At 45.6% G+C, this 15,156-nt stretch overlaps 1 protein-coding gene across 4 annotated transcripts in view; it reads left to right on the top strand.

The window, feature by feature from the left end:
• The first annotated feature begins 1,214 nt into the window (after positions 1-1,214).
• The window catches only part of LOC143293070 (stearoyl-CoA desaturase 5-like), a 26,733-nt gene continuing 12,791 nt past the window's right edge, over positions 1,215-15,156 (top strand). For 2 of the 4 annotated variants that reach the window (XR_013056723.1, XM_076603951.1), the window contains exons 1-3: positions 3,557-3,698; positions 6,095-6,335; positions 8,908-9,038. Coding sequence is in view for 3 of the 4 variants with exons in the window: in XM_076603951.1 (XP_076460066.1) it covers positions 3,627-3,698; positions 6,095-6,335; positions 8,908-9,038 (444 nt within the window). In the remaining variant the exon portion in view is untranslated. Of the gene's footprint in view, positions 1,373-3,277; positions 3,408-3,556; positions 3,699-6,094; positions 6,336-8,907; positions 9,039-15,156 lie in introns of those variants that run through there. The other 2 variants (XM_076603953.1, XM_076603952.1) reach the window with 2 other exon arrangements.

Raw genomic sequence — 15,156 nt, 5'->3', positions numbered from 1 at the left:
CCGAACATCACCCGTTCGTCCATCTTCTCATCGTCGTCCCTCGTCGCAGCATCGTCGTTTATCATCTTGTCGAACTTCATCACTCCAGCTTTTCCGCCAGCCCCCTCAACAGTGCCGCTCACCGTTTGCGGTAGGGGTAGGTGGGAGAGGTCAAGATTTGTGTTTGTCCCCTCCCCTTCTTTCCCTCACGTTCCCAGAAGGGACATCGACTTTCATCATTAGTCATCACTCGGGATCCAAGTTTGTGTGTGTGTGTGTGTGTGTGTGTGTGTGTGTGTGTGTGTGTGTGAGAGAATGAGTACGTGTGTGTGTATGTGTGTGTGCGCGTGCATGTGTGTGCTTTGATTGCATGAGGGCTGTATGCCATAGTTTGTGACAGTATACTTTTTGTTTGGGGGTTTTCTTTATTGTCATTTGTTTGTATTTGCAATTGTTTGTCGTGTAATAAAACTTTCTTTACCCTTTCAAGTTCCTGATTCCTTCTGTGTGAGAAGGTAGGTCCCGTCCCAGGAGGGTTGGGGCGCGACAACAATATCCAGACTTTGTGGCTGATAGACAGTTGAAAAGCATGCTGTTAATTTCTGACGCAAATGACGAGCACTGATCAGACTGTACTTGAACTGCACAAGCTATGGGCGGTAACCGGGTGTGTGTGAAAGGGCGTGGTGTAGGTGGGGGTGGGGTGGCAAGGTGGCGGGGGTGAGGGAGGCCGGGGAGGGGGGGGGGAGGGGTAAGCTAGCAGAGAAACAGGCTGACTCAGTGACAGCCAAGACGGGTCCTATTGAAAAACGCTGAGTTCAGTAAGTTTGTGTGCCACGGTGTATATAGACACCCACCTACAAACTGGAGCAGGGTATTGTCAAAAACTTACACGGCACGGCGGGGCGGCCGGCGGCTGCTGCATTTATTTTGTTGTAAGACTGACACAACCCGTTTGACCTAGTTCACCACTCATGTCACTATACACTGCAACACGAAGCTAAACAAGCATGCCTGGCCTCAGTGTATTCAGCCAGGTACGGGGGAGGGGGGGGGGGGGGGGTGCGGGGGGAGAGGGGGGGGGGCGCCGTTTTACAGTCACTCTGTTTGCGGTTTCCAAGACGAACACTGTTGGCAGCTACCCGGTAGCAGCTTATAGACTCGCTTTAGCACTTGAGCAAACGCTATTGGCCATGCACTGACTGCATGGGGAAATCTTCGGACGACCCAAACTTGAGGTCGCAATCACTGTGATCACTGAGTCGTTTCAAGACCGGTTTGACAGCGTAGGTCGAATATAGTATAGTGTTATGGGCAACCACACTGTGCCCGTGTAGACAGGTGAAGAATCTATTGCATTCGTTAGAATAGCCGCGGCCACCGACGTGTACAAGTAAGTGAAGCAATCAACAAGCCGGCTTTACTGTTTTTTTGACTGAAATTTCACTATTCATGATTAAATTTTCAACCTGACGCTTTCTCTCTGTGATAATATACAATATCCAGAATATTTGTGTCGGAATTACCAGCATAAAAGGTCTGATTTCAGTCCGGGCTGGAATACTCAGTTGGCCCTGGAGTCTGTAAGTAATTATCTTAACTGACTTAAAGCTTCGGCGACTGATGATTAGGGGAAGGCCCGGGTGACAATTAGCGACTGAATAACAGTACTCAGTCATGCAGTCGGTTGCTCAAGTTCATTTTTGACTCACTTGTGTAAACAAAGTGAGTCTGTTTTAACCCGGTGTTCGGTTGTGTGTGTGTGTGTGTGTGTGTGTGTCCGTGTGTCTGTGTGTCCAGTCCGTGGTAAACTTTAACATTGACATTTCCTCTGCAAATACTTTGTCAGTTGACACCAAATTTGGCATAAAAATAGGAAAAATTCAGTTCTTTCCAGTCATCTTGTTTAAAACAATATTGCACCTCTGGGATGGGCACAAAAAAAAGAAGAAAAAAAAAGAAGCCTAATTATATGCAAACTGTATTTACTGTTATATTTATATTTTTTGTATTCTCTAAACATGGCACTTTGACCTCTTATTCTGACACAACAACAAGAGGAGTCATTATTATAATTTTTTTGTTCAAACAGGAACTTCTTTTGCTAAGCATGGAATTTTTATTTATTTTGCAAACGTTTTGGTGCAGATAGTAAAAAAGGGAAATTACTCTGTAATTAATGCTAGGGGACTTAATTTATCACAAGTGAGTCTTGAAGGCCTTGCCTGTCTTGTTACCACTTGGAATAAATCCCCAGACTTTATCCTATAACAGAAAGAACGACCCTTTGACGATGCATGAAACGGACACATGATCAACGGATCGAGGTAGACTCCTTCTTTGTGCTTTCAGCTTGTGACTCGATAAAGATTGTACTGACTAAAACATGAACACTCGTCAAGCAATATATATTCAGTGTATGACCTTGTGAAATTTAGAAGGGACTGCGTCAGTATATGTCTACTTACACTGACTTGACATTTGGGTAAACAGTCCCCCCTTTTCCTCATTTCATTTTGGGCCCGGCCGAACTGTCGATCCTCTTTGTAATAATGACAACAATATGGAGACACATGCATAGCGCGCGCACCAGTGTGTAAATTTTGTGTTCACATTCTGCACTCTCCGACACAAGCTGGGACAATCCCAGTTTTCTCACTTGAAGACCTTCGAACTTTTGTGAAGAGAGAAAGGGGGGGGGGGGGGGGGGGGGGTGCGGTGCGGTTCATTCATGTATTTATTTTACACGTGGCAGCCTGAAGATTTATTCCCAATAGCTAGTCAGTCAATAAATGTGTGAAGCCCTAAAGAAAGGACATAGAACTGCGATACAATGGATGGTCCAAGTGAAGGTGTTGTGACCCAACGTGGGAAAACCCCCAGTAACCCATGATCATATGTCGGGGAATGAAAACGTTTTCAGGGCCTGTTAGGAAACATGCGAACGAGATGATAGTAGCTCGTCTGTATAATGTTAAACTTTGTTCCCTCCAAAGGATACAAAATTCTATCTATCAGGATGCACGGAGGTCACGGCTAGGCACCCTCGAGTGTTTCCGTCCCGAATCACGCTTACAATGACATTTTGCACGTTCCCTCTCTCGTCCCACGTGGGTTTGCTTGAAGGAGGTTTGGAAGGATTGATCAAGTAACATTACGTATGTACAAATAGCAGTTAAATCAACGCATCAACGAATTGAAATTAATAGGGTTGAAGTAAATATTTGTTAAGAAAATGAATTTTCGAGAAATAAGTCCATAGTGACGATATTTTCGTTCATTGGAAGGCAGGTATCCCTTCGAGCCTCGACCTCATCGCGTCACATGGGCCTACTTATCACGCCACAAACACACGTTGAGCGCATTATTTTTGTCGTCTGCTTCAAACCGAACTGCGGCTTGTTGACAGCAGTGTCGATCTGACGTTGGTCTGTATTTGTTGTTTCGTTTTCGTTATTCTTTAATGCGCTTAAAAATTCATTTGCAAAATTACGACTTCTTTATTATAATGATATTGACCTATGTTAATGTTGTTTTTCTCATTTAATATTGTTCCGGGAAATCGATATTTTCGGTGCCAGACGGTTGGTGCTGCGTCTGACTGGGGGGGACTACAGTTAGATGCTATTTCAGTTCAGGGCCACTGCATGTTTGTCAACAGTGAAGTCATGTTCATTTTTGGGATTTTAACTGTGGACAGCTCGACATTTCGTGATACGGTGCGTTTCTTTGTCTTTTGCTGTGCAAAATTTTCAGACGTGACGAAGATTGAGAAATGCCAGGTAGATTTAGCCGGGTCGTGATGATGTTATTGATGGATCGCGGTCCGATAAGAGCTTATTTATTTTTGTTTATTACACATGTACATACCAATATGTATGTTTTATCATGACTTTTTTTTTTTGAAGGTAGGGTTGAACCGGTCAGAAAATTACGCATTATATCAACACCCGGAGACTACACACACACACACGCACACACGCACGCACGCACGCATATCTGTCTATTCAGGTATATATATGTTATTTCCCTCCATGTATATAACACTTAAAAAGAGCATCTATTCTGTTATCCGTTCACTGGATGAGTCTGTCATTTTAACGGGCTCAGACCAACAGATAAGTAAAAAAAAAATGTATTGTGAAAGGATTCCCTTGATTTTGAAGACTGTAAAAGAGGGACAAGAAAATATAATGTAAGTTATAATTCCTAAGCAAGTACAGCTTCTGTTTAGATTCTCCACAAATGTGAGGAGGTGCATTGCAACCAAAGTAAGTGCTGGTCATTTGTATTCCTTAAGAATTCACAAGGCATAGACCTTAGTGAGGTCAGTTTGCCCTTCAGGTTCACAAAAGGTTTATCATCAGTGGTCATAACTACATTGAAAGTTAGAAGCACACATTACACCCTTCAGCCCTTTGCTGAGATGGATGAGAGAGAACTTTTGAAGGAAATACATATCTCAAATGAAATGTTCTGAAAAATTGAACTTCGGAAACACCAGAAAAGAACCCTGCAAGATCTCCTTAGTCTTTTAGTTCCAGCATTGTTCAGGCTCTCTGCTCCATTGCTGTCTTTATTTTCTTTTCAGCCGGCTCAGACCATAGTGTGTGAGTACAGGCTGTCTGCTCCATTGCTGTCTTTATTTTCTTTTCAGCCGGCTCAGACCATAGTGTGTGAGTACAGGCTGTCTGCTCCATTGCTGTCTTTATTTTCTTTTTAGCTGGCTCAGACCATAGTGTGTGAGTACAGGCTGTCTGCTCCATTGCTGTCTTTATTTTCTTTTTAGCTGGCTCAGACCATAGTGTGTGAGTACAGGCTCTCTGCTCCATTGCTGTCTTTATTTTCCTTTTCAGCCGGCTCAGACCATAGTGTGTGAGTACAGGCTGTCTGCTCCATTGCTGTCTTTATTTTCTTTTTAGCTGGCTCAGACCATAGTGAGTACAGGCTCTCTGCTCCATTGCTGTCTTTATTTTCTTTTCAGCCGGCTCAGACCATAGTGTGTGAGTACAGGCTGTCTGTTCCATTGCTGTCTTTTTCTTTTCAGCCGGCTCAGACCATAGTGTGTGAGTACAGGCTCTCTGCTCCATTGCTGTCTTTATTTTCCTTTTCAGCCGGCTCAGACCATAGTGTGTGAGTACAGGCTCTCTGCTCCATTGCTGTCTTTATTTTCTTTTTAGCTGGCTCAGACCTTAGTGTGTGAGTACAGGCTGTCTGCTCCATTGCTGTCTTTATTTTCTTTTTAGCCGGCTCAGACCTTAGTGTGTGAGTGAAAAAAGACCTGCTTAAGGAAGTGGTTTGGTTTTGGAAATAAAAGTGAAGTTTTAATGAAAAAGTGACCAGACAAAGGCCAAAGGGTGGACAGCTTAAAGTCTCTGCATGCAGGTCCTGCAACTGGAGGTACTGAGTGCAAGATGCCTGACCAGTAGCATAACCCAGCACGCTTTGTCAGGCCTTGAGTATACCTATCAGAGTGGATTTTGTTTACAGAATTTTGCCACAGGACACCTTTTCTGTTGCCATGGTTTCTTTTTCAGTGTGAGAAATGCATGCTACGCATGGGACCTCAGTTTATCATCTCATCTGAAAGACGAGACGCTCAGTTTGATTTTGCAGTAAAATTTGGTAGTAAGGATGAGACCAGGATTCAAACCTAGATCCTCACAGACACTGTATGGGCGTTCTGCCGCCTTCCTCCATTCTGTAAATGTAGCCAAAGCAAGCAGGAACTATTTGATGCTGGAGCTGGTGACTCATCGGGTTTGCTGTCCCTGATAGCCAGTTGCAGAGAAAGTGTCCAACATGTGCAAGAAGCAGCTCCAAAAAATATGGAAGTTTCAGGGATCTGTGAAAGAGAATCCCTACTGAAACATTTTGTATTGAGTATCGCTTGTAGAGAATCAGAATAACTTTATTATCTCAGTAAGAGAAATCAACTGTGGTGAAGAGGTGAGAGAACTCTAAGAGTGGGTGAAAAATCATATTTTTAAATTTGGATGTGAAAAGTAGTAGTGTGTATGAAAAAAACTGTAAATAAAGAAGAAAGACTAGGGGTGGGTGTTATTTCTGTAACAATGATCAATATATATATATATATATTTTTTTTTTTTTTCAGAAAGCCAAGAGAACGAGAAACAATAAAATGGCTCCCAGGACACCAGTGGCAGACGTGGTATCTCCCGAAGGGCTTGACGATGAAGTGGAAACAGTGGTGACGGAGGAGAACCTGGTCAATCAGAAAGCACAGCCCATGATCATAGTGTGGCGAAACGTGGTGCTCTTCCTAGTGTTGCACTTTGCTTCCCTCTACTCCGTCTTCCTCATTCCTCAGGCACACCCCTTGACATGGCTGTGGTGTAAGTAGTGCTGTCATGTGTTTGTATTTATTGTTCTTTGATCTTTGTGGTGTTGTTCCTGAAGGCAGTGTGGAGCATTGTTGATTGTAGCCTTTGCAGAGCAAACCCAAACATTTCTTAGAGGTCCCTTTCAGTATAAGTCACCATTTCCTCAAACGACTTACAGCAATTTTGTCATACAAGCACGATAACATACCAAGCAGCATGTAGCAGTTATTTCCCAAGTCTTGGGAAATACACACAGAATATAACATATAAAGGATTTTAATTCAAACACAATGGACGACGATAACAAAACACAGTGTGTGCATGTATGCATGCGCATGTGTGTGGGGGGTGGGGTGGGGTGGGGTGGATCTCTGTGTGTGTGTGTGCCTGTATATGGATTTCTGGCAAAAGAGGAATTTCAAAATGTCCTTCTGAATATCAGTCACAATATCACACCACAAATGTTTACAGTGTTTGACATGTGCCATACAAGGTGTCATAAAGCAAAATTACAACCTTAAAGATGTAAATACATATAATGTCAGTCAAATTATGGGTCTTCTTCATAACAGCTTTGAGATACCCCTTTATCTAGGAAATCGAAAAATTGATCCATGACCAGTACTGACCCGTGATATTTCATACATTTCAGAGTAAAGTATAAAAGACGATAGCAAATCAAGAGAAAGAAAGAGATTAAATATATGTTTGTGTGTATACATGTTTGTGTGCATGTGTGTGTGTGCATGTGTGCGTGTGCGTTTGCTGAGCAGAACCTTGGTATCACAAATTGCGTTCACTGCATTCAGTAAAATCATCTGCATTTCGACACACATTCAACATAACATGCAAAGCAGTGCATATCAGAATTGTATCTCGAGGCCTGGGAAATACATATACAGTGGAGCATTTTATAAATATCATTTTTGACACCCACCCACATAGAAAAACAAACAAAAAAACATGCATCATTAGTACATGTGTATATGTAATTGAGTATGTGTGCTTTTGTGTGTGTGAGTGTGTGTGTTAGCAGGTGCACATGTGCATGTGAGTGTTATTACGCCGAGCGATGCGCTTTCTGAAAGATGTATTTCCAAATGCCTCCCTTTCAAATTGCTATTTGTTCGCCCCTTTCTTCTGACAAATGTACAGTTTCACAAAAAACAGCACACAGCAGCGCACACCTCACTACAAAAAGCATATAAAATGTGCCACATCATGACATCACTTCAACATTTCCAAAAACTTGTTCCACATCTGTCCCTGTGGACCAAAGCGATACAAGCCATTTCAAACACAACAATCACCAAAAACCATCTTGCACTTCCTTCAGCTTTCACTGCCCATTTGTACCTCCCTCTCTCCATGTACAAAGCACACACTAACGATGAAAGAAAAGAAAAAAAAATCTGAGTGAATTTTTAGTGCAATCCATGATACCCAAAAATGTTGGCACACATATGATGTGAGGGGTTGTTTTTTTTTGGGTTTTTTTTTGCCTTTTTTTCTATTCCTTTTATCCATTTTCCCCTCCTTCTTTCCCAGCCTGTCGGAGATGCCTTCAGAACAAAGAAAGTAAAACCCAAACAAAAACAAACATGTGTGCTTGTGTGTGTGTGAGTGTGTTTGTACACAGCACCAACAACATATGACCATAGCACAAATATCAAATGTCAGTATTCGCAGCATGGGCACAGAGCCAAATGGATATATGTAGGATTTGATAAACGTAACATAATCCATGACATGATTGAAAAAAAAAGGAAAAAAGATCATGTAATATAGATGTGCTGTTAGCATTCTCAACATGTGACAGATGTGCCGTTATATTAGCATTCTCAACATGTGACAGATGAACATATAAAATATTGGCAATCATGTGTGTGTGTGTGTGTGCGCCTGTGCAAAGTATCTACTGGCATATTCAAAATGAAAAAGTGATATTTTCAGAACATAAAAAAACCTATCTTCATTAAGGAAACAAACATTTGAGAAAAAGCAATAAAGCAAAACAAGAAAAATGACAAAGTCCACTCAGTCGGCACACATGAAGGTCACTTCCTTTTTTCCTCTCTCCCCTTTTTTCCCCATTGAATCACAAATCACAAAAGATACACAGTTCTGTTTCTTGTTGTGATATCCTCTCATTTCTGAAGTTGAGATGTGAGAATAGGCGGAAGGAGGAGTAGCATAGAATGTGGGAGAGTTGTCAGCATGAAGGAACACCCACACTGCCTTGTGGCATGAAGACAGTAGCTGGTAAAAGAAGGGTTTAATCCTGAACGGGTCAGAATGTGTCCAGCTGACCTGGTGGGTAAGACAGTAGCCGATGAAAGAAGGGTTTAATCCTGAAAGGGTCAGAATGCGTCCAGCAGACCTGGTGGGCAGTTGGCTCTGGAACTGCATTGGCACATGAAAAAAATGACATATTTAGACTAGCATAATAGCTACATTTGTATATCATTATTACATTGTAATTGAAGGACTGCTGACACACACAGGAGGTGGCACACACAGTGGATATGTGTTTGCTGCCGTGATAGCCACTAGAGGCTAATGGATCTTTAACCTGTTGTTGCAGCTGTGCTGGTGTACACAGCTGCTGGGCTGGGGATCACAGCAGGAGTGCACAGACTGTGGGCACACCGCTCTTACAAGGCCAAACTACCGCTTCGCATTCTGCTGGCTATCTTCAATGCCACAGCCTTCCAGGTGAGAAGTTTGGTGCCACTGAGCATTTTGGAGAAAGTACAGAGAGCCATTAAATATGGTTGCGGTAATGTTTTGTGTCATGTAATTTCCTGGGAAAAATACCTGTTTTCTGGACTGTGAAGTGGAAAAAAGCAGAAATTGATGGAGTGCAGTGCATTACAATATGATACAACATAACATAATACAATATCATTTTTATAATCTCTAAAGGGGGTGTTTTTGTGCTTGCTCAGACACTTATAGTATTGCATACATGGGCAAGTATAGGAACATGCAGACAAACACACATTTATTTTATTATTATTTTTTTTTTTTTATAAGAGTACAGCATAAAAAGCAATCATCAGTTGGTTGCAGCATGCTGTGAAGAATTGACAAGAAGTGATGTGAAATCAGCTGACATGACAGAGTGGGCAGTGCCAGTATGGTCACAGGCTGACACCACTTGACATCGCTGGACAGCATCACTGCACATTGCTGAAGTGACTCTGCAGCAGTGCAAGGTTCTTCCCTTGTGGGCGGCCTTCTGGAAAGCTGACAAGAGTGCACACTGTAGTAGACTGGTGGTGCAAAAAGTGCTGCAGAATGGTTGTGGCCGTGGCACTGTAAAGGGAAAGAGCACCTCTGGATTGTTGACCCACTCACAAAACATGGGACAGCAAAAATCTTTTTCTCTCTTTGCCTACCCTTCTCTCTCTGTCTCTCTCTCTCTCTGTCACACACACACACACACACTGGAGTTTAGTTTTTGGTTCAGGACACACCAGTTGACCACAAAATCAGTAGGTCATTTTCAAAATTAATGAGTCTGAACAAACAAACCCAAATAAACAGCAAAACTCACTTTCTGTCTGTCTGTCTGTCTCTGACTCTTTTCACTGTGCACTGTGTGCAGAACATTGTGGACTGGGCCAGGGACCACTGCGTCTCTGTGACTGTCTTTTCACTGTGCACTGTGTGCAGAACATTGTGGACTGGACCAGGGACCACTGTGTCTCTGTGACTGTCTTTTCACTGTGCACTGTGTGCAGAACATTGTGGACTGGGCCAGGGACCACTGTGTCTCTGTGACTGTCTTTTCACTGTGCACTGTGTGCAGAACATTGTGGACTGGGCCAGGGACCACTGTGTCTCTGTGACTGTCTTTTCACTGTGCACTGTGTGCAGAACATGTGGACTGGACCAGGGACCACTGTGTCTCTGTGACTGTCTTTTCACTGTGCACTGTGTGCAGAACATTGTGGACTGGACCAGGGACCACTGTGTCTCTGTGACTGTCTTTTCACTGTGCACTGTGTGCAGAACATTGTGGACTGGACCAGGGACCACTGTGTCTCTCTGTCTTTTCACTGTGCACTGTGTGCAGAACATTGTGGACTGGACCAGGGACCACTGTGTCTCTGTGACTGTCTTTTCACTGTGCACTGTGTGCAGAACATTGTGGACTGGACAAGGGACCACTGTGTCTCTGTGACTGTCTTTTCACTGTGCACTGTGTGCAGAACATTGTGGACTGGACCAGGGACCACTGTGTCTCTGTGACTGTCTTTTCACTGTGCACTGTGTGCAGAACATTGTGGACTGGGCCAGGGACCACTGTGTCTCTGTGACTGTCTTTTCACTGTGCACTGTGTGCAGAACATTGTGGACTGGACCAGGGACCACTGTGTCTCTGTGACTGTCTTTTCACTGTGCACTGTGTGCATAACATTGTGGACTGGGCCAGGGACCACTGTGTCTCTGACTGTCTTTTCACTGTGCACTGTGTGCAGAACATTGTGGACTGGACCAGGGACCACTGTGTCTCTGTGACTGTCTTTTCACTGTGCACTGTGTGCAGAACATTGTGGACTGGACCAGGGACCACTGTGTCTCTGACTGTCTTTTCACTGTGTGCAGAACATTGTGGACTGGACCAGGGACCACTGTGTCTCTGACTGTCTTTTCACTGTGCACTGTGTGCATAACATTGTGGACTGGACCAGGGACCACTGTGTCTCTGTGACTGTCTTTTCACTGTGCACTGTGTGCATAACATTGTGGACTGGACCAGGGACCACTGTGTCTCTGTGACTGTCTTTTCACTGTGCACTGTGTGCAGAACATGTGGACTGGACCAGGGACCACTGTGTCTCTGTGACTGTCTTTTCACTGTGCACTGTGTGCAGAACATTGTGGACTGGGCCAGGGACCACTGTGTCTCTGTGACTGTCTTTTCACTGTGCACTGTGTGCAGAACATTGTGGACTGGACCAGGGACCACTGTGTCTCTCTGACTGTCTTTTCACTGTGCACTGTGTGCAGAACATTGTGGACTGGACCAGGGACCACTGTGTCTCTGTGACTGTCTTTTCACTGTGCACTGTGTGCAGAACATTGTGGACTGGACCAGGGACCACTGTGTCTCTGTCTTTTCACTGTGCACTGTGTGCAGAACATTGTGGACTGGACCAGGGACCACTGTGTCTCTGTGACTGTCTTTTCACTGTGCACTGTGTGCAGAACATTGTGGACTGGACCAGGGACCACTGTGTCTCTCTGACTGTCTTTTCACTGTGCACTGTGTGCATAACATTGTGGACTGGGCCAGGGACCACTGTGTCTCTGACTGTCTTTTCACTGTGCACTGTGTGCAGAACATTGTGGACTGGACCAGGGACCACTGTGTCTCTGTGACTGTCTTTTCACTGTGCACTGTGTGCAGAACATTGTGGACTGGACCAGGGACCACTGTGTCTCTGACTGTCTTTTCACTGTGTGCAGAACATTGTGGACTGGACCAGGGACCACTGTGTCTCTGACTGTCTTTTCACTGTGCACTGTGTGCATAACATTGTGGACTGGACCAGGGACCACTGTGTCTCTGTGACTGTCTTTTCACTGTGCACTGTGTGCATAACATTGTGGACTGGACCAGGGACCACTGTGTCTCTGTGACTGTCTTTTCACTGTGCACTGTGTGCAGAACATGTGGACTGGACCAGGGACCACTGTGTCTCTGTGACTGTCTTTTCACTGTGCACTGTGTGCAGAACATTGTGGACTGGACCAGGGACCACTGTGTCTCTGTGACTGTCTTTTCACTGTGCACTGTGTGCAGAACATTGTGGACTGGACCAGGGACCACTGTGTCTCTGACTGTCTTTTCACTGTGCACTGTGTGCAGAACATTGTGGACTGGACCAGGGACCACTGTGTCTCTGTGACTGTCTTTTCACTGTGCACTGTGTGCAGAACATTGTGGACTGGACCATGGACCACTGTGTCTCTCTGACTGTCTTTTCACTGTGCACTGTGTGCAGAACATTGTGGACTGGGCCAGGGACCACTGTGTCTCTGTGACTGTCTTTTCACTGTGCACTGTGTGCAGAACATTGTGGACTGGACCAGGGACCACTGTGTCTCTCTGACTGTCTTTTCACTGTGCACTGTGTGCAGAACATTGTGGACTGGGCCAGGGACCACTGTGTCTCTGTGACTGTCTTTTCACTGTGCACTGTGTGCAGAACATTGTGGACTGGTCCATTGTGGCCTGGACCAGGGACCACTGTGTCTCTGTGACTGTCTTTTCACTGTGCACTGTGTGCAGAACATTATGGACTGGACCAGGGACCACTGTGTCTCTGTGACTGTCTTTTCACTGTGCACTGTGTGCAGAACATTGTGGACTGGGCCAGGGACCACTGTGTCTCTGTGACTGTCTTTTCACTGTGCACTGTGTGCAGAACATTGTGGACTGGACCAGGGACCACTGTGTCTCTGACTGTCTTTTCACTGTGCACTGTGTGCAGAACATTGTGGACTGGACCAGGGACCACTGTGTCTCTGACTGTCTTTTCACTGTGCACTGTGTGCATAACATTGTGGACTGGACCAGGGACCACTGTGTCTCTGACTGTCTTTTCACTGTGCACTGTGTGCAGAACATTGTGGACTGGACCAGGGACCACTGTGTCTCTGTGACTGTCTTTTCACTGTGCACTGTGTGCAGAACATTGTGGACTGGACCAGGGACCACTGTGTCTCTGACTGTCTTTTCACTGTGCACTGTGTGCATAACATTGTGGACTGGGCCAGGGACCACTGTGTCTCTGTGACTGTCTTTTCACTGTGCACTGTGTGCAGAACATTGTGGACTGGGCCAGGGACCACTGTGTCTCTGTGACTGTCTTTTCACTGTGCACTGTGTGCAGAACATTGTGGACTGGGCCAGGGACCACTGTGTCTCTCTGACTGTCTTTTCACTGTGCACTGTGTGCAGAACATTGTGGACTGGACCAGGGACCACTGTGTCTCTGACTGTCTTTTCACTGTGCACTGTGTGCAGAACATTGTGGACTGGACCAGGGACCACTGTGTCTCTGTGACTGTCTTTTCACTGTGCACTGTGTGCATAACATTGTGGACTGGACCAGGGACCACTGTGTCTCTCTGACTGTCTTTTCACTGTGCACTGTGTGCAGAACATTGTGGACTGGACCAGGGACCACTGTGTCTCTGACTGTCTTTTCACTGTGCACTGTGTGCAGAACATTGTGGACTGGACCAGGGACCACTGTGTCTCTCTGACTGTCTTTTCACTGTGCACTGTGTGCAGAACATTGTGGACTGGACCAGGGACCACTGTGTCTCTGTGACTGTCTTTTCACTGTGCACTGTGTTCAGAACATTGTGGACTGGACCAGGGACCACTGTGTCTCTGTGACTGTCTTTTCACTGTGCACTGTGTGCAGAACATTGTGGACTGGACCAGGGACCACTGTGTCTCTGACTGTCTTTTCACTGTGCACTGTGTGCAGAACATTGTGGACTGGACCAGGGACCACTGTGTCTCTGACTGTCTTTTCACTGTGCACTGTGTGCAGAACATTGTGGACTGGACCAGGGACCACTGTGTCTCTGTGACTGTCTTTTCACTGTGCACTGTGTGCAGAACATTGTGGACTGGACCAGGGACCACTGTGTCTCTGTGACTGTCTTTTCACTGTGCACTGTGTGCAGAACATTGTGGACTGGACCAGGGACCACTGTGTCTCTCTGACTGTCTTTTCACTGTGCACTGTGTGCAGAACATTGTGGACTGGACCAGGGACCACTGTGTCTCTGTGACTGTCTTTTCACTGTGCACTGTGTGCAGAACAACATTGTGGACTGGACCAGGGACCACTGTGTCTCTGACTGTCTTTTCACTGTGCACTGTGTGCAGAACATTGTGGACTGGACCAGGGACCACTGTGTCTCTGTGACTGTCTTTTCACTGTGCACTGTATGCATAACATTGTGGACTGGACCAGGGACCACTGTGTCTCTGTGACTGTCTTTTCACTGTGCACTGTGTGCAGAACAACATTGTGGACTGGACCAGGGACCACTGTGTCTCTCTGTCTTTTCACTGTGCACTGTGTGCAGAACATTGTGGACTGGGCCAGGGACCACTGTGTCTCTGTGACTGTCTTTTCACTGTGCACTGTGTGCAGAACATTGTGGACTGGACCAGGGACCACTGTGTCTCTGTGACTGTCTTTTCACTGTGCACTGTGTGCAGAACATGTGGACTGGACCAGGGACCACTGTGTCTCTCTGTCTTTTCACTGTGCACTGTGTGCATAACATTGTGGACTGGGCCAGGGACCACTGTGTCTCTGACTGTCTTTTCACTGTGCACTGTGTGCAGAACATTGTGGACTGGACCAGGGACCACTGTGTCTCTGTGACTGTCTTTTCACTGTGCACTGTGTGCAGAACATTGTGGACTGGACCAGGGACCACTGTGTCTCTGACTGTCTTTTCACTGTGTGCAGAACATTGTGGACTGGACCAGGGACCACTGTGTCTCTGACTGTCTTTTCACTGTGCACTGTGTGCAGAACATTGTGGACTGGACCAGGGACCACTGTGTCTCTGTGACTGTCTTTTCACTGTGCACTGTGTGCAGAACATTGTGGACTGGACCAGGGACCACTGTGTCTCTGACTGTCTTTTCACTGTGTGCAGAACATTGTGGACTGGACCAGGGACCACTGTGTCTCTGACTGTCTTTTCACTGTGCACTGTGTGCAGAACATTGTGGACTGGACCAGGGACCACTGTGTCTCTGTGACTGTCTTTTCACTGTGCA

The sequence above is a fragment of the Babylonia areolata genome, chromosome 18, assembly GCF_041734735.1.
Source record: "Babylonia areolata isolate BAREFJ2019XMU chromosome 18, ASM4173473v1, whole genome shotgun sequence".
Lineage (NCBI taxonomy): Eukaryota > Metazoa > Mollusca > Gastropoda > Neogastropoda > Buccinidae > Babylonia > Babylonia areolata.
This window is presented reverse-complemented; position numbering and strand designations above follow the sequence as displayed.